Source organism: Sceloporus undulatus, chromosome 1, assembly GCF_019175285.1.
Source record: "Sceloporus undulatus isolate JIND9_A2432 ecotype Alabama chromosome 1, SceUnd_v1.1, whole genome shotgun sequence".
In the NCBI taxonomy this organism is placed as follows: Eukaryota; Metazoa; Chordata; class Lepidosauria; order Squamata; family Phrynosomatidae; genus Sceloporus; species Sceloporus undulatus.
In genome coordinates this window covers 118,632,646-118,653,072 of record NC_056522.1, presented here as the reverse complement: position 1 = coordinate 118,653,072, position 20,427 = coordinate 118,632,646, and the positions used below count along the sequence as shown (strand labels likewise).

Here is a 20,427-nt window from a genome sequence, read left to right as displayed (position 1 = left end):
TGAAATAGGGAAGATAGAAAAAGACTGTATAGTTGTCCCTCCTAATTTGCGCATTCTACCTCCCTTCTGATGCCTGGATTGGATGATCCAGGCATGGCAGGGGTGGAGAAAGACCTTTGCGGGTTCCCTCCCGGCCCCTGCCATGCTTGGATCACCCGATCCAGGAATGGCAGGGGTGGAGAAAGACCCTTGCGGGTCCCCACTGGACGCCTACCATGCTTGAGTGATCAGGTAATCCAGGCATGGCAGGGGTCCAGAGAGGCCTGACATGGGCCCTATTGTGGAGGGAGGGGTTATTCATGATTTTTCCATATTCGTGGGGGTCCTTCACCCCTAACCCCCGTGAATATGGAGGGATTACTGTATTTTCTCTCCTTACATTTGAGAATCTTATCACCAGCTATCAATACAAAAATATTCTTTACTTTACCTTCATAATGTTGCTACTTATACCATCTCGCATTGCCAGGTTTTCATTAGCTACAATCCATGTTTTTGAAGTTTTAAAATTGCTTGGAGTTACACAAAAAGAAGTCCCTGCATTTGCGATCAGGTTGATGGCCTTATTATGTCTGAAACATTTTCTATCACAGTCTGCTTTATATGGAATTAATGTAGACAGACTACTGGCTTTTTATTAATGCCTGACAATAGGGCAAGCAAGCATATCTAGCATAAACTTTTCATAATGGTTTAAATTCAGGGGATGCTTGTTTTGCTTAAATATTTAATGGGTAGTTCTGAGCATTTAAGAATAAAAATTATCATATGGCCTAATTTATGGCCTGACAGTACAGCTAAGAAAACTATAATAATTTCAGTTTCTTCACTAGGCCCAGTTTACTTTTAAATCTTTTCTATAATATGGTTGAGAGAACAGAATAACAATTACCTAAGTTCAAGCAAAAGATTAAAAAAAGAAAACAAAAACAAAATAGTACTTTATAGCATAACCTTCCCTCGGTCTCCGCCCTTTCCAATCTACCATACATGAGAGGAATATCTTCATTTCCCAATAAATCAGCTTTAGTGCAGTTTCATGTAATTTGAAAAGGCTGGAAATGCTCAGTGTTGTTGTTTCATGGGATGTGTGCCTGTGGGATTGTAGCTTTAATCTGGTCATAATGTCCTTCCTGGAGCGGACTGTGCTTTTCAAGTCAGCATACCCATTTCAGGGCAGTGTTTGCTCACCGCTGTGTGGTAGATCAAAGCAGCTGGAATCAAATATCCTACAAGGCAATGCCTAGACTTATTAAGACAGTAATTGCTGGTCGTGCTGACACTATCAATAGGAAGCATTAGTGTGTGGCCTTGAAGATATTACCTTTGAGAATTTTGAGGTTTTTAAAGCACTGACAAATAGTGCAAAAATATACTTTCAGGACAGAATCCGTTGGCATCTGCTCTATAGTGTAATATATTATTACTAGGATGACCTTGCCTAATAATAAAACTAAAGTGATTGACCAATGGATAAGGAGGACATGTACTCAAAAGTGTCAATGTGCGGAGTGATCATTTTATCTTCTAGGCAACATGCATCTCAGAATAAAGGAAAATAAGTCAAGCTCATTACACTTAGTTACAGTTCTGTTTTTCTCTTTGTTAGCTGTAGTTAAGGTGAGGTCTATATATGTAAAGGAGTAAGATAATAGATCCCTGGGAAGGATATTACTGTAGCTTTGGGGAACACCATATTTGAATGTTCTCCTACAAAGCAAATAACACAATCTGCTCACATGAACAGGTATATCTCAGTATGTAAAGGATCTTGTAGCACATTTGAGACTAACTAAAACAGAGAAGTTGGTAGCATGAGCTTTCTTGTGCCCGAAACAGATTGGCAGATGGGGGTGGCTTCTGGCTGCTCTGGGGGCATGGCATTTACACCTAATGCTCATGGTTCCTGCCACTCCGTCATTCCTGCACAAGCTCTTCCGACTCTGTCCATCCCTCTGTCCATGGGGCTCCCTCCTCCCCATGGTGTGTGATCGATGGGGCAGTCGGAGGGGCTCGTCCGGGACTGACGGGGGTGGCAGAAACCACGAGCTTTGGGTGTCTGGCCTTCTGAGGCGCCACCGCTCTGCTCCCTGCCCTTCCAGGCCTTGGCATGTCTGCCAGGCAACAGGAGAAGGGCGAGCAGTTGGATGAGGAGAGGAAGATGTTGAGTGGATGGGTAGGCTTTCAGTGGCTGGGGAGCAAAGTGTTATTGTCCTCAGTGGTGACATGGCAGATTTTGGCACCCGTGGGGGCATCGGGAACGGATCCCCCACAGATTCTGAGGGCCCACTTTAATTGGGGTGAACTTTACCAGCACATTTTCAAGCCCTCAAAGCATCAAGATAACTCTATGTGACAGCTCACAGTCCTGTCAGAGTGTGTTTCTTAAGCTAGAAATGGAATGAATCTATATAGATTTACCCAGAGGAAGAGTTGCACTTGAAACACAGACAGTACTTCTTAGTAGTCTATAAATCATTTGTTCTGGGCCATTTTGTGTTTGTATCAAACATTAGCATGTTCCCACAATGGCCGATAAATCTAGGAAAACAGGATATGAGTAAATGTTCTTCATGAAATGTGAATTTAAAAACAGTTTTGGAGGGAATAAACTTTGAACTGCGCAGAAAAATATTTTTGTAATTTTGCCTTATGTTGGGAAATAGAATCTGCTAAATATTTGCAAGAAGAGATATCATTATGGATAATTTCTGAAGTTACTGAAAGGCTGCTGCTCCAAAACATGGAAAACAAAACTGTCTGGAAAGATGGTTTGATTTCCATGGGAAATTAAATTTCAAAATAGTATCAGCAGATGTGCCTTCATTAGTAAGGCTCATGTGGGAACAATTACTTGTGAACTTGCATCACTTTGCTTTGCTCTCTCTCTTGGTTGTCCCTCCCTCCCTCCCTCCTAAATTAGGTGGAAGTATTAGTTTGTGTGGGACCACTCCATAAAGATCTTTTAGTGGCTCTTTGGATGTGCTTCTTGGACCTTGATACAGGAGTGCTTCTGCTAGCCAAATGGCCTTGGATTTCTGTTTTCACCACTCAGCCTTAGCATATCTATTGTGCAAATGACTGAATGAAAGGACCACAGAGTCACTTGTGACTAGAGTTGCCAGGCTGAAAACTAGAGATGGCTGCTGTACCTTTACTGTTTCTGTAGAAGAGAGAGTTTCAACAGGTTTTTGTTTGTCATGCAACCAAGTAATAAGGAACTGAATTGCTGCTGAAATTCGCTCGTCTACACAACCATAAAAGGGATTGGAGCCCTTTCCAGTTTTCATTCTGACAACCTACCACATATACTTGTCTATAAATTGAAAATTTTAAGCCCAAAAATGGTCTCCAAAATCCTAGGTGGATGTAGATATGGGTCAATACAGTAATACTTCTCTGTGAGCCTTGGGAAAGCTATGGAGAAGGAAGGGAGGAGAAAGAGGAGGGAAGTCAGAGGTCTGTGTTCCTCTTTTTGCAAGCTACCAGCCTTGGGGAAAGTTGTGGGGAAGGGAGGGAAATTGGAGGTCTGTGTCCCCCTTTTTGCAAGCCACCAGCCTTGGAGAGGGTTGTGGGGATGGGAAGGAAATCTGAGGTTTGTGTCCACATTTTGCATGCCCAGACTGTGACCCTTGGGAGAGGTCCAGAGAGGGAGAAGGAGGGAGCAAAGTGGTGTTTTCCCTCCCCTCTGTTTAGATCCTTTTTTACATGCCCCTGAATTTGACCCTCGACTTATCCATAGGTCATATCAAAATCCATAGCCCTTATCAGATGAGTGTGGAACTGGGGGTCTTCTGCACTGGGCGATTCGAATTCGCGTTATTTCGCAAAGTACTGTCATACCTGGGAGTCCTTCCGCATTGGCAGGATTCAAATTGGCCAATCTGCATTCGCGCGAAGTGCATTCAGTGCAGAATGTTTTGTCACACCGGTGCTCAACATGAGGATTGGCCGATTCGTATCGGCCGCCTCGCACATGCTCAGTGGTGCCCTGCATGGGTTGCGACCTTAAACGCTTCCGGGGTGAAAGGGGAGGTCCCGTCATGACAGCCCGGTAAACAGCTGGAGAGCCAGCTCATGCACATTAACAATCGCAATACAACGTGCCCATTACTGTTTCCTCTCTACATTCCTGCTTGGTTTTAATGTTACCATGACCTTCCCTTGCAACAAATTAGCAATGCCCGGTTCTACGTGTGTGTGTGTGAGTGTGTGAGTATGTATTCTGGGGGGGGGGAGCAGTTCCAGCAGCTGTCAAAGAGGCTGGATGGCCATCTAAGTAAATGGGGATGCTTTGATTAAGAGTTCCTCCTCCTCCTCCCGGCTTGGGATCCAGCCTGGGCTGCATCCCAGGCAGGGAACAGGCGCGGGGCCGCTAGAATCGCGGCGATCGCCGCTGTTCCAACGGCCTCCTCCTCCCGGCCTAGGCTGGCTCCCAAGCCGGGAGGAGGAGGAGGAGGAGGCCGCTGGAACCACGATTCCAGCAGCCCCCACGCCTCTTCCCTGCCTGGGATGCAGCCAGGGATGCCTCTCAAGCTGGGAGGAGGAGGAGGAGGCCGCTGGAACCGCCCCCCCCCGCTTCCCTGAAACCGGCAAGAGGAAAGACCCACTGGAAGTAAAAATTGGAATCTGGGGGTCTTGCGATGGAATTCAGGACTGGGTAGTCACACCAGACCCATTCGCACTGAGATCGAACAGAGCCCCAATCCAGGATATCGCCAATCCCCTTATCAGCGCACTGGCCAATACGCTCCAAAAAGAGGAGCCAGTACGCATTCAGTTCGGCAGCTCGCGCATTCACGTGAGTGCGGATTGGGCCATTCGAATGCTGGTATGATGGTATTGTGCGAAATAACGCGAATTCGATTCGCCCAGTGCAGAAGACCCCCAGTTCCACACTCATCTGATAAGGGCTCATGATTTTGCCCCCAAAATCTGCTCTTGATTTATACATGAGATTGACTTATACACAGGTATATACGGTAATTTGTGACAAATGAAGCTGTCATTCAGGTAATAGGTTGGTGAATGAAATTAAAAAGCCAGAGTAACTTCTGTTAATATACAAAGACCAGTTACAGGCTGTGAGACAGGCCTTTGAGAATGAAAAGTCTTTCACGCTTTTTGTCTAACCTATACCCCAGAAAGTTCAAACTGGCTGAAAGAAATCAGCAAGGCATTGCATTAATTTTTGGCATATAAGCATATAAGGAAAGATGTAAGCTATATACCACATGGGATATATCTTGTTTTTCAGAGTTGGCTTCAGGAAAAACAAGACACCACAGAGGTCTTTTATGTGCAGTATACAATGTTTTCTCCATTTAGCCTGCTATTAGCAGCTATGCAACAATCAGGCAATGAATTACTTTCTGCATTTTGTGTGTATAATTTTTTTTAATGTCCTTTGGTGTTATTTAGGGTGTCTGTATCTTTTCCAGTTATTGCAGCTGATGTCTTCCATTAATAATAAGTATTGGCTTTATGTGCTGTGAATCTGTCTAGCCTGATCTTCTTTTTCCTCCCCTCTCCCCCTTTTTGGGGGGTTTTCTTTATGGAAATAATGGAAGCTTGGTCTTTTAATTCTTACTGTTGTGTTCTTTTCCGTCTTTCTCTGTAGCTGAAATGTGTTACACGTTTTTAAGGAGCTAGAGGTTCAGAAGATTAAAGCTGAAGGATGCCATCAGAGGTGTGCCTCAGGTATGGTTCTTGGGTGCTGTTCCATCCAGTGTTCATTTGATGTATGTTCATTTGATGAGTGTTGCTTTTTGGGAGGATGGTGGTATATGGCAAACTGTCCATTTAAATATTGCATTAAAATGACTGTACTGAGTCATTACCTTTACATTGCTGTGATAGATTGTCATGATTGTTTTTTCACTAAAATATTTACGTACAGCAAGAGTAGGTAGCTGCCAAGGGTTGAGGGGGCACATGTTTGGCCCCTGCAGGACCTTGAAAGGCTGACACTACTGTTTTTAAATGCTACCCCCCCAAAAAAAAGATCTACAGTACTCTCTAAGGGGTATATGTGGAATTTTGCCATGCTTTTAAACCTCCCTGGGCTGCTTTAGGACCACAGGAAGTCTTTAATCAAGAATTCAATTATCAATTTACCTCATAAAAAAGGCTTCGCCTGGATCAAAATCAGTCTCCAGGATGGTGGTAATGTTTAGCAAAAATTAAATAAATTAGTGAAAATATGTGTGTGCCTGTGTCCTTTTTTCTCCAATTGGAGCTTCAAACAGCTTTGGAGGGCTTCATGGGCCCCCTGCCCTATAAAAATACTTCAGTGGAATTTTTTTCTGCTCTGTTTATCAGATTATTGTTATACAGAAAATGACTGGTGTTCCTATTAATGCTAGGGAAGAACAGTACTATAACTAGGCAGTTCAGGCTTGAACCTCATGCTTTTGCCATTGGACTGACATTTAAATGTTGGGTACAAATTATATTTGTTGTGTGTTACGATTGTTAAAGATGAAACAAGTATACTGAAATTCTCCATTTTACCCCCTTTCCCTAATTTATCTGAACAAGGCAGTCACCCCCAACCTAGTGCCCATCATATGTTGGAATACACATCCTAACATTTGAGGTATAATGCATCTGGAGCTTGGAAAGATACCTGTGATGTGAATAATGCAAAAATTAGCAAGAGATCGTTTTTGCAGGATAATGAGTCTGACAGTATACAGTATATTTATATATTTTCTATGCAATACTTCAGAGGGATCTAAAACTTCCTCCATCCCATCCAAGTTCTTTGTGAAATAATACCATATCTAGCAGAAGAGATTCAATTCACAGAAGTGGGATAGCATTTAAACTTTAACAAATTTTGACTTGGCACTTACTGTACATCTGCCAGCTTCTGTTGTATTTATCATAATGACTACGAGCATTGTTAACATGGGGTGGAAAAAGACATTGCTTTTAAATGTAAGTTCCAGTGTAGATTTTGCTTCTAAATAACACACTGTGGTTAGCTTCCCTAAAGAACTTGTGTCAGATTTAAACTCCCATCTTCTCCAGTCAAGCATGCTTAACATGCAGAATGTGTTTTTGATGTCATTATGCCCTCAGTGTATATTGAAATAGTCTTTGTGTGCCTGCATGAATGTTTTTATTGTCTTATCTAACTTGTGCATATTTATGTTTCAGCAAAAGGTGTTGACAGGAGTTGGCCATGATAATTTAACATATTATTAGAAGAAGTCAGTACTATATTTAGAATGCTATTTCAATACTTTGAGACTAAACACACTGCAATAATAATTCCGTTAACTGCCCTGGCTCAGTGCTAGGGATTCCTGGGAATTGTAATTTATTGTGGCATGAGAGCTCTCTGACAGAAATGACTAATTGTCTCACAAAACTACAGTTCCCAAAATTCCCTAGCATTGAGCCAGGACAGTTAAAGCAAACTGGATTATTTCTGCAGTGTGTTTTGGACCTAACTCTTCTGTGTTTTTAGAGATTATACCTGACTAAGGATTGCAAAAACATGTAAAAATCTTCTCCCAGTCACGCTACTACAGTGGTACCTCGGGATACGAATTACCCAGCTTACGAATTTTTCGGGATACGAAAAAATCCCATAGGGATTTATTGTTTCGGCTTACGAAGGTTTTTTCGGGTTACGAAAAAACCCCGGCGCTGTTTTAAATGGAGCCGCGGCGGAGCCGCGGCTTTTTCTCCATTAGCGCCTATGGCAATTCGGGTTACGAAGGTTTTTCGGGTTACGAAATTAGCCGCGGAACGAATTAATTTCGTAACCCGAGGTACCACTGTATATTATTACCTGTGGTTCTCTAGCTGTGGAATTTAAACATCTGCTCATACCTTTTTGGTTGTTGGCCTGTGTCATCAGTTCTTAAGGTTATATACTGTAACACTTGCTTAGGAGTAAGTCTGAATTTATGGGCACTTGTTTACTATATAAATATGTATATCAGGGGCAGAGAAAGTGCAGGCTGTAGGATGCATGTGCCCCCAAACCCGTTTTGCTGCTCCTGAAAGCCACCCAGATTTTTTTTTAAATGTGAGGGAAGAATAAAAACACCCCAAAAGGATCAACTGATACTCCTAGAATTTACAGAGATAGTGGACTGAAATGGAAACACCCCATACCCCAGGAAATTGGATCTGGAAGCCCTTTCCAGATTTATTAATGTTTTAAATAAAGGCTGAAAATGCAGCAGTGTGGCCTACTGCAGTAATGAAAATTGACCCTCACCAGAGTTGTACACCCCTAATGTAGCAGACTTTTCAACTGGATTAATTGTAAATGAAATGACACTTGTGGATGTAATCCTTCATATTTTGCAGTGTTCAAGATATGCTGACTGGGCAGAGACTCTGCCAGTCCAGCTCTCATAACGATGCTGTTTTGGCTGCTCTGAACCAACAAAGAAGTGACGGGATACTCTGTGATATTACCCTCATTGCAGAGGAGCAGAAATTTCATGCTCACAAGGCAGTCCTGGCAGCATGCAGCGACTACTTCAGAGTAAGTTCATGCAGTAATATGTTGGTGTGAGAAACTTTATGCCATTTGTATTTTTAGGTGAATGTAAACCTAAAAACAGATTGATAATCAGACACAAGAATCATATGAGCTTGCATGAAAATTTTCATTTTAATTCTGAAGTTCTTCTGATTTTACTACTTTTGGTTTCGTGGCAGCTGGATAGCTCAAAAGAGGCCTTTTCTTGTTATGGTTCCCAAAATCTAGAATTACTTCACATGACTGGTATACTTGCCCCTGTTGCTGCTTACTTTTAGGTGGGCTCTGAAGAGAACTTTATTCCACCTGGTGTTCTGAGAACTGTTATTAACTGGGGCAGTCACATCTGCTTTTCTTAAAATTTGTTGATACAATCTGTTTTTGTGGGGGGTTGCTTATACAGTGTGCCCTTGCCTTACTTGGGGGATCCGTTCCAGACCCACCCGCTCTGCATAAGGCAAATTCTGTGTATGCTCGAGCCCCATTGAAAATGATAGGGCTTGTGTAGGCACACATGTCATTTCCTGGTTGCTGTGTGGCTTTCAGCGTGCCTACGTATGATGCAGGTGCACTGTAGTTTGTGTTTTGATCTTACTAATTTCACATTTGGACATTTCTGTAGAAAGTCTGGGTGAAAATTAATACTACTGCCTGAAAAAGTATGGAACCTCTGCTGAACATGGAGGCAATGGACTAGGATCTTGCAAAGCATCTGTGATATGCCAGAGCATTCAAATGACTAGTTGTTGTGCTGGTAGAGAATCACCATATGTTGCCTTCATCAGATCAGTCAGTGTTTTAATTGTTTGCCTGAACACAGCCTATGCCTCAGTGGTGATCTCTCACTTCACCAGCAGTGACGTGGGAGTAGTTCCCCTGGGGCTTCTTCACAAGCTGTTCCAGAACTGTGAGTGTGAAGGAAACCTTGTGGGTGTGGATGAAGACTTCCCCAAATGTTGCCCAGCCAGGAAAAACAGCAAGGTTTCCATATGAAGGAATCATGTCAACAACCAGCCCACAAGGTTCTTTGGCACATATTTACTAGGGAAAGAAGCTGTGGGGAAATGGTACCAGTTTTTGAGTGGGGTAAATAGGGTGTGCTTTCCACCAGCCTCTCATTTGCTGCATTGCAGAAAGTGGATTTTAAAGATGTGGAATCCTATTTTAGGACTTAATATCTTTTAAAGATGATTATAGCGTGTGCCTGTGCGTGTGTATGTGCACATTCTTTTTTGAGAATGAAGTGTTTTGTTATCCTTGTTGCTTAGTTGTTTACAGGCTGAGAAGGAAGTGATATGAGTTGGCTTCTCATGCCATTTTGCTGCTTCTTTCAGTTGACTTGCTGTTATCAGAAAATAATGTTTTAGTGCCTTAAGAAATAAATGGGAATAATAGTATTTATTTCTGAGTGAATACATGTAGACTTGCATAGTTAAGAATTACTAACAGCAAATATTAATGTTGCTAGTAAAGACAACAATGTAGCATTTACAAATTTGATCTGCTTTCATATTCTTTTAGCTCGCTGACAGTTAAAATAGAAAACTAATCGTGCATTTATCTTATACCTAACAAATAACATTTTGATCCACTTTTCATACTTCTCCTTTTTGCCTATTCACTGTTTACCCATTTAGGTTACATAATTTGCCTCTTTAAACCATTTTTCTCCTGCTTTCCTCACTCCTATTTGAAAATATATCTCTGAATACTAAACATCACTCTTTTCTCCCTCCCATCTTCTTATTTCCCACTCTATGACCATTGGTCAATACAGCTCATGGGACTGGGCAGCAAACTGCTCTTCATCTATTAGTGCTTTCTTTTGCTTCCTGGAAAACCTCATTTCTCATATTACTTTCTTCATTCCCAAACTATGAGCCACACTGTGTTAATAAACATGAGAAAAAGTTACATCAAATCTAAGTGTTCTGATAGTCCTATATCTTTTTACTCTTTCCATTTTTCTGCTACATTATTACCCTCTATTTACATTTTGAAAATATGCTAAATCTACTTTCTTACAGCCAGGTAGAACTACCTTTAGTGACGATGGAGGAAAATCCAATGTCTAGAAGGACACAATCATGTTAATTGAAATCATAATAGTCTCTTTGCTTGTCTGCCACACATGATGGTGTTGAAAAGTACATTGATCTCCATGTTAGCTCTGGCATGGCTAATCAGGTGCATTTCTGTGACTTTATGTAATTCAGAAAATGGTTAGGCTGTCATTAACAGTTGTGTTCTCCATAAAATGCAAAGGACAAAAGGTGGTTACTGGGTGGATGCCATGCTCAAGGTTGTAAAATTATTAATTTTTCCCCCCTGCATGCATGGTAGTTGTTAGCAAACCTCCTTATGATTGTGGTTCTATAGCTTCACCTTAGTTGATGGACTGTAAATCATTCAGCCTTCATACCACTGAAAGCACAGTCTATTTTTAAAAACTATTATCTATATTTCATAGTCCAAATTAAAAAAAATTACTGTGTTTTGATTTAAGTTTAGAAGGGCACATATTTTAATCAGTAATTACTGTTGAGTTACAACTGTCAACTAATTTTACTAAGTTTTTTTTCTGGAGGTTTGTACCAGCTCAACAGCTCTCACAAGTGTGTGGAAATTTCTGGAGCTTCTGGCAAGCCCTTCAACCCAATATGTTTCGCACAAAGGCAGATGCCATGCTGATTGAGAATTACATTGTGTTGTATCCAGGTGGATGCAAGGGGTTCTTCCCTTTATGGGACACTAGGATCCATATGAAGATGGGGCAGGGTTATCTAAAATATCATATTCTGCCATATGAACCTGCCTGTATTTTAAGATCTTCAAGGAAGACTCTTCTCTCAGTCTTACAGTGTCTCAGGTACATCTGGTGGGAATATAGGCAAGGGCCTTTCACTGTCTGCTCTCAGCTTCTGGGACTGTCTTCTTAGCGATGCTAGACTGGCTGCCTCTATGCTGTCCCTAAAATAGTAGGTGAAGATATTTTGTTTTGACAGGCCTTTGGGAATGGGCATTTAATAATGTGATGTATTGTATTTATGTACTGTTTTGTCTATAAATGTTGTATCCCCTCCTCAAGCCCTGGGGAGAGGCAGGTAAGAAATAAAAATTATTATTATTATTAAGTTTTGCATTTTAATGGATGTTCTCAAATTGCTTTTAATTCTGTTGGTAATTCTATTGCATTTTAACTTTTTTGTGCTTTTAGTGATGCCAGCTTTTATCTGTATCTGCTTTAAAATCTATAATCTATTGGGAGTCCCAAGACTGGGAAAAAGTAGGATATAAAACCCTGGGTGCTGCATAAGGAGAAAAGTGGGATATTAAATAAATAGATAAATAAATGTGCTGTGGCCTATTCACCAGACTATTTTCATTTGCTTGAATCATGGAGTGATATTGTTTGGCAGTCTTCAAATCACTTTATGAATAATTCTTACAGCAGCCCTGTCAGGCTAGTTTTTCAATATAGATTCAGATAGGTTACTAAAGTACAGAGATAGAGGGAAGCTTGCACAAGACTATGCAGTAAGCTTATGGCTGAGGGGAGCAGGCAAGTACTTATCATCATGAGAACTGCTGCAAGTTAATACTTTCAAGTCTTGTCATTGTTTACAAACTTCAGGTTCTAATATGAAACCAGGAAAATTGACCCCTCAAATAAGATGCTGATTGATAACTACTTTGTGTTGGATTTAGATCGATCACTTCATGAAAGGAAGGGCTGCTTCCTCTCATTGTAATCACTGGGATCCAATGAAGGCTACCTACCGGAGACAGGAAATATTTTATTTCTATTTCAAGGTTTTATATCCCGCCTTTCTCTCATAGTGGGAATCAAGGCAAAATGGGATCTCCACTGATTTCCTCCTCCCTGTAAGGCCCTGTTCAGACCAATTTTCAGAAGGGCCAGAGGTCAGTAGGAATTTTATTGATCACCTACATATGCCTTTCTTTCAACCTGAACAGAACTGGATGCAAGCTTTTATTAACTGAGGAATGGCAAAGGAGTGATAATAATCCATGATATTCAATGGAACAATTTCATGTTTTTAATAATTTTGACAGAGGCAAATGTTTTTATTTTTCTTTCTTTTAGGCAATGTTTAGCCTCTGCATGGTTGAAAGTGGTGCAGATGAGGTGAATTTACATGGCATCACAAGCATAGGTTTAAAGCAAGCTCTGGACTTTGCATACACTGGACAGGTATGTTACTAAAATATTTACATGACCTACAAAAATATGGAAACCTTGGTGAAGATGCCTGAGATCAAATTTACATTATTTGGGGGATTGGGTTGTGTAGATTTTCCATGTGATGGAGTGGAGCAGCACATGCTTTGTTTATTTACAGTTCATCTTATTTTACCACTTCTCCAAATAACATTACCAGCAGATTTTGTCTGCCAATAAGAAAGACTTTTATTTCTGCCAAGAAGAAGAATGTAACAGTTATGTATGTACTCTGCTTTTAATATGTGCTCCAGAAAAGGTTTGCAGGGGCAAAGAAATTCTTCTTTCAGTGCATCTATTATAATGTTTTACAGTCATTTTCCTTTTGCTGATTATGCATTTCCAAGGATAATCTCAAAGGTGTTTTGATAGAGGAATTTATCAAGCAGTGTGAGGCCTTGCATTTAACTCACCTTGCTGTACAAGATGCCAGTAAGATGCTTGAACCCATAGACTATTGCCTGTATGTAGCACTGAGGTGCTACTGTTTTAGGATGAGCCTTGATACTTCATGTCAATCCTCCTGAGAGGGCAGGAAGGAAAAGTGCAACTGAGATCAGTCCAGAAGGAATCTGCTGATTTTGGGAGCCAGCTAAGGTCCTATTAATTTTGGATAAAAATCTCTGGGGCCTGGCTGTTTGGCAGATTGCATGTGAGAGACAATGCTAAACAGACCTCTTGTGTGCTGTCTTTGACCTAGCATTTGCCTGTTTCACATTTGCCTCTGGCTAGTGAGATCCCTGCCGGATTGCTTCGGAGCCTGACCTCTGGCCTGTTTGGATCGTAGTACTGGCCCTGACATCTATATATTATTTTGTTTCCCTGTACAGTGACACTTCCCTCATAGATAACAGAATGAAATTTGGCCCTTTCCTTGAGGACATGGTTTTATGTTTCAAGTTTGAATATCAGCTGTCACTGTTAGAACACAGAAAAAAGGCAATTTGTATCATAGAAGGAAACTGTTTCCCATAGAGGTTGGCTTGCAGAGTCAGGACACAAATGTACATTCCAGTTTCAAAACAAGCTCAAGACCCACACTTACTTTCGAGGATGATGTAAAAATACATTGGGCAGGATATAAAGAACTGGACAGCTTTCTCCATGTCCCTACAGAGGGCTTTGAAGATTGTATATGATATTGCAGAGTACTTCAGAAATGGATTTTCAATACTAGTAGTTGTAGTAATAGTAGTAGTATTTATAACACACATACAGACACTTTCCTCCCCACTTTCTCTCCCTGCCTGGAAATGGGCTGCTGGAAGCAGAGAGACTGCAGGGTGATTTTTATGTCAATGGGAGTAATAGCTGATCCAGTCACAAACACACACACACCTTCATCTCCACTTTCCCTCCCTACCTGGAAATGGGCTGCTGGAAGCAGAGAGACTGCAGGGTGATTTTTATGTCAATGGGAGTAATAGCTGATTTAGTCACAAACACACACCTTCTTCCCCACTTCGCCTAGTCCAGCATGCATGCATGCACATGCACGCAACACACGCACGCACACACACACACATTCTCTCCCTCCTTGCCTTAGCTCCTTTTACGTTTGGCTGTCCTGCAACTGACTTTTCACCCCCTCCTCCTCCTCATCCTCTGCGAGAAGACAAGCTGGCCTCTGCAGACAATTGTGTATGGTTCAGCAGTAAAGAGCTTCTATTCCGGGGAGAGTGTACTGTAAAAGTAAGTTTCTTGGTGGGATTGAAGGGGCAGAGGGCACCTATGACTGTTTAACCCCACTCCAAGGGAAAATGGCATCAACTAGGGTGCTTTGGTGCTTCCTTGCTGCAGCAGATAAACAGCCTCTGTCCACTGCCAGGGAAATGCTGAAGAGTCACCATGGACCTGAGGAGCCTTTACCTTTGACTTGTCCACGGGTCATACCAAAATCTATAATTTTGGCCCCAAAACTTGCCCTCGACTTATACATGAGATCGACTTATAGTTGAGTATACTGTTGGCTCTGTGTTTTCACAGGGGATCCATTCCCAATCCCCCCATGAAAACGGAGACTTGTACGTATTCAAGCCTCATAGGCTTGAGTGGGGTGTGCCCCTGCAAGCACACGCCTCAGCGAGGATAACAGGGGTTGCCCCTCCATGAATAATCAAGAACACAGATCTCAGGTCCGTGAGAAAGGAGGGGCGACTGTATACGGCAGGGGTAGGCAACCTGCGGCCCGCGGGCCGGGTGCGGCCCGGCAAGGCCTTGGGACCGGCCCCAGTCCAGTCCTGCTGCCGATTGCTGCCGGAGCCTTTGGCCTCTCGCGTGAGAGCCTGGGGCCTTTGGCCTATCAGGAGGAGGCGGGCAAGGGGGGGCAAGCGGCAGGCAAGGGGGCAAGTGGGGGCAAGGGGGCAATTGTCTATAAAGCCTGTGTCCTCCACTTGAAAATTTTGTCCTACATTGTCCCGTTTATTTATTTATTTTTTTAAAAAATTATTTAATTATTTATTTTTTGGCTTCGGCCCCCCAGTTGTCTGAGGGACAGCAACCCGGCCCCCGGCCAAAAAGGTTGCCTACCCCTGGTATACGGTAATTGAAGTTTCCAAACTGTACAGAGGCAGCCCAATGTACAGTGTATTGCAAATATCTGCCTGGAGGTTACCGCCCATGTACTACCATCTTTAGGTCCTCCAGCTCTAGGTAGGGGCACAGCTACAAAAAGCTGAAGCGGAAAATTATCATTCCGTGCGTCTGAGCTGTCATTTGTAGTAAAGGATCCAGAACACCTGAAGTTGTGAACACAGTCTTTCAAAGGGGGTATAACCCATCCAGGACTAGTGACACACCTCCAAACCCAGTAAGACCCATGACAGAAGCCCCTGTGCGGGATCACGTCAATGTTCCTCCAGCCAACTCCCAGAACACAGAGGAGAGGCGGGCCTAGCGGGGACAGATTGGAGGCATGAAGCAGCGGAGATGCACATAAGTGCCAGAAAAGTTCTTAGGGGAAAGAGGGAAGTTTTTTTTAAAAAAATACAGTTGTGTACCCACAGCCTCTTTAGTGTAAAGTTTCTTTTGTAATGAAGTCTTAAATTGGTAGGTATGGCGGGGTACACACCGCCAGAAAGAGGCGCGTCCCTGGCACCCTCTTTGCTCCGCAGGAGCGCCGCAGCAACCAATTGCGCGGTGCCCTGTGCAGCAAAAAAAGAGTGCCAGAAGCGCTCCTTTTTGTGGCACATTCCGCTGCCCCAAAGCGCCAGCGATGGTGCAGAGACATGTGCAGCTGCGCACACCCATTTGGAGGCGGCGCAACTGCGATGTGACCGTTACGCTCTGCGCCTGGTGGGTGCGCTGCAGCTACGGGCGCTCTCGTCACGGGCGAGGGCTGCCGGTTGTGTGGGCACTCTGCCTACCAAGCAACCCCGCATGTGATGAAGGCGCCTCAAAGGCCTGTTTGGATCGGGCCTAAATGTTCAAAATAATCCTGTTTGTTTTGGGAAGAAGCACTTTTCCTCTATAACTGGATTGAAAAATTCCAGAGGAGGAATGAATTTCTTGCCTGTGCCTTTAAACTTTGAATTTGCAGGAGGCAAGTAAAAAGAAGTGATTAAATAAACTGATAAAACAGTGGCTTATTTGGGATTTCATGGTTAAATATGTTCGTCTCCAAAACAAAGAAAATAGAAATAGAGAAAAAAAAAAAAAGAAAGAAAGAAGAAAGAGAAAAGAAGCTCTCTCAAAGGCCAGATGTCATCCTTTACAGATGACTTTGCTTGTTGTCAAGGTTTTTGTAGCATTACTTGCCTCTAACGATAGAATGAAATGTTAAAGAGGCCAAATTAAGGCATCTAAAATAGAACTATGTTCATGCCATAAATTTTGCTTTTAGTTATATGCATTTTGTTGGATTTGCCAACAATGTCTTTTATTACGCACATGTCTTTCTTATTATGGCTGGATCCAATGATCCCTTGCAGGGATAGCAAGTGCTTGCAATTTTATAAGAGGACTTGTGACTTTCATTGATTCTTCATCTTTTTGTACCACTCTCGGGTTATGTGAACCAGTTCGGGAAAATATTTGAGGACATTCAAGGAACTGCTGCATGAAGGAAAACATTACTGCACATGTTTTGACTGCTTTTTCACAACACCTATGAGGGTTTGTCTATATTTTTGATCCTTTTGACGAGGTAGTTTCTGAATAATTCTTAATGTCAGTAATATTTAGGTTAGTATAATTGGATTGTCTAACCCACATCTGAGAGTCAATCCCGAAAATTAAACGGGTCCTAACCCAATTTACTTCAGTTATATGTGTTGAAGTACTGTCTCAAAAACAAAATAACATCCTGGATTTATGTTTTATGAAACACTTAGGCCATTACAGTCATCAGGCATTTCACTTTAAAGAGCAGTCCTGTCACTGATGCAGTTTGTTTGGGATGGTTCATGTAGATAGCTGGCCTTTGGGAAAGCAACATTTACAACACTATTGAACATGAGCACATTTTCATATGGCTAAAATGTATGTCTTCCTGTGGTCAGCCAGAGGGCTGTCTACACTGGAGAAAAGTTCAAATCCACTCTGAAGTTAGTGCTGGCAGTCCTCATGGTGTTCAGCTACTTTTGTGTAGATACCACAATTTTGGCCCTTAACCCAACTTTATTCTGAACTAAGCAAAACTGGGGAAAAGCCCAGTGTTTTTCAAAAACCTCAGACGGACCCAAGTTCTTTTGGCTTATGGACAACTTCACCAGGTCTAACCAGCCCAATCCATTGCCAACATGCCAAGAGACATGCCATCCCTCTCTCCATGCTGAGCAACACAGGAAAAGGGGATGGCCTTTTTTGAAGCCACTGCTTCCTTGTGGGCAGACGTCTGTGTAAAGCCTGCCTGGCATGCTTACAGTTCTACTGAGGACAGAAACTGGTGCTGGACATGTATCAACCAGGAGTCCAGACCCCGTTTCTGTCCTCAGCAGAAGTGTTGCCCTGCTGACCGGCCTTTACACAAAGCTCCACAAGAAAGCAACGGCAGTGACTCTGTAAACAACCACAGAGTGCTTTCTTGTGGGCAGGAGCTGCCTTAGGCAGCTGGGTATGTTAGGGAGAGAAGGTTAAGAGATGATATGATAGTCCGTTAAAATTTGAAGGGATGTCATATTGAGGAGGGAGCAAGCTGGTTTTCTGCTGCTCCAGAGACTAGAACGCAGAACAATGGTGCAAATTGCAGGAAAGAGATCCTACCTCAACATTAGAGAATTCCTGACAGTAAGGGCGTTTGACAATGGAGCAAACTCCCTCAGAGTGTGGTGGAGTCTCCTTCCTAGAGGTCTTCAAACAGAGGCTGGATGGCCATCTGTTGGGGATGCTTTGGTTTAGATTACCTGTATGGCAGGAGTTGCACTGGATGGCCCTTGTGGTCTCTTCCAACTCTATGATTCACCTGCAAGAGCCTGGCTGCTTGTGCTGTGGTCAGAACTAGACATACATGCAATCATCAAGGAGTGGGTAGGGCACCCCCCCTGTGACACATGCGGGTGTCTGTCCCCTTCTGACCTCGAAAAATGCAAGTGGTGCGACCAGCTTCCACAGGAGCTGTATGGCCAGTGAGGATGCAGTGACAGCAGTGGCATGGTGGATGAAAGTTGGGCTGATACAGTGCCAGGCAAGCCAATGTACACAACAACAAGGCATTGGACGGATTAGCCCTGCTGCATGTGGTCGCCATGGTTGGTCTGGGGCCAGTTCGGGCATAATGCTGGACAGGCCCTGGATTAAGCTGCCAATGTTGATGTGCCCAGGTTTGCATCTTTTACCAGATGTATTTTGCTTGTAAGGGCAACAGTTATATTATTTTAATATGTGGGACAAAAACCAGGGGTATTTTTACATTTGCGAAATAACTTCCTCAGAGACACCAATCATTCCAATGTCAGAACAGTGAGAAGCCTTGGTGCCCATGAAGTGACTCAGAAGCACTGAAGTGTTAATGGTGAAAACTTCAAGGTATTGCTGGGTGTAATCAGAAATGCTATTAACAAATAATGGATTTGTACATGTGCCTCCTACACACTGCTCAAAAAGTCGTTCAATAAGTTTTGGTCCATCCATACAGAATTATTGAGGGAATAGTAAGAATTTCCATCCCTGCCCTCCTGTCAGTAAGAGTCTCTCTTTTGTGTCACCACAGCCTCAGCTGAGATTAAAAAAAAAGTAATTCTGTTATGCCACAATTGTAAGGGCAACCTGTTTATCCTGAGAGCGTGTGATGAGAACCTCTCCCTCGTAGACCTATCACAGCAAGCTGAGAAAGACATTGAGACACAAATTTGGTTTTAAACACCATGCATGTAACATTTATTAAACCACACAAGTAACACAAACATTGATTATCAAGAGCTCTTTCACTCACACATTTATACAAACTCACACACACTTTCCTTCCGCTGAACATTGATCAGTTGTTCTCGAAGGCTGGGGATGACACCGTTGCCCGCGATGGTGCCAACAAAATGGAGATGAAGCCAGGGTCTTTATACTTTTTTCTTCTCTCTGGCTTTGCTGCTGAAGTTTGCAATATTGCAGCCCATTACTCAACTTCCTCTTTTGGGAGGACAGACAGGTTGTTCAGATCAGTCCGTGTTCAAAGCAACTCGTTCTGTTCAAAGTTCCCATTGTCCTGTCAGTTCCTCATCATGGCGACTCAGGAGGTAAGGTTCTTCCCGGTCATAGTTCGTCACACCTACAGCACCCCTTCAGCTTCCAAGTTTCAGACTTTCCTCGCCTCGGTTGCCAAATACCTTCGTCACATCAATGCTTTGCCCGGAACCATCTTGTTTGGTCCTTTAGCTATGTTTAAAGCACAATCCCTTGGTTCTTCGGTTCTTCAGCTCTGGGTTTAAGTCAGAACTCACGCATTCTCTTACAATTCTTTGTTCAGAGCATTAAACCTGAGATTCCTAGCTATTTCTCTCACAAAAAGGAGAGGAGGATGGGGGCATACAAATTTATCCAATTCAGCAGAATGTGTTTAGTCTTTTTCAGAGTTCAGAATGTTGTATTTGAAAATAATTTGATAATGTTAAAAGATACAGATAGGTCTTTTCTGCCTCCCCACTGCAAGTCAAGAAACATGATACACAAATAAAGTAGTAGACAAGTTTTTGCATGCAGGAGCCAGGGATCCCAAACGAATTTAACATCTCTATATTAAAGATGACACACCTAACAACCCCATTATCCCTGCACTTACCTTATCTAGGTACTTATTTGTTTCAGTCTCTTAACCTGTTGGATGAAATAAAGTCCCAGTCCTATTGGGTAGTTACAAAATGTATCTGAAAGTTATGCATTGTGACTGTTTTATACAGTATTCAAAATCCTGTGCATCCTTTGTTAGCAGGAGACCAAGCTCTCAAGAAACCAGGGCCCTTCCTTTTAGTCCTGAAAGGCAGTTGATTTGCATCCATGGGCCTCCAATTCCTATGGGGTTCTTGGAAGATGCATATGATATTAGTGAATACTTTAGAGGGATACACAGGACTGTGGTAACCCCCAACCCTGCCTACTGGTAAGGAACTGCTTCCCGAGTGACAGAGGAACAGAACCCTATCAATTGCAGCAGCTGGACCAGTAAAGTTGTGGGGAGGGCACAGTTGGGCTGCAATTCATTACATAGTTAAATAAGTACTATGGCTACATGTCAACATAATTCTGT

The 20,427-nt window shown here is 42.6% G+C and overlaps 1 protein-coding gene across 4 annotated transcripts in view; it reads left to right on the top strand.

Moving 5' to 3' along the window:
- KLHL32 (kelch like family member 32) overlaps nucleotides 1–20,427 on the top strand; it is a 95,286-nt gene that overhangs the window by 12,779 nt on the left and 62,080 nt on the right. For 2 of the 4 annotated variants that reach the window (XM_042470349.1, XM_042470381.1), the window contains exons 2-4: nucleotides 5,621–5,700; nucleotides 8,332–8,512; nucleotides 12,618–12,725. In XM_042470349.1, the coding sequence (XP_042326283.1) occupies nucleotides 5,678–5,700; nucleotides 8,332–8,512; nucleotides 12,618–12,725 (312 nt within the window). In that variant the 5' untranslated portion in view covers nucleotides 5,621–5,677. The remainder of the gene's footprint in view (nucleotides 1–5,620; nucleotides 5,701–8,331; nucleotides 8,513–12,617; nucleotides 12,726–20,427) is intronic. The other 2 variants (XM_042470358.1, XM_042470368.1) reach the window with 2 other exon arrangements.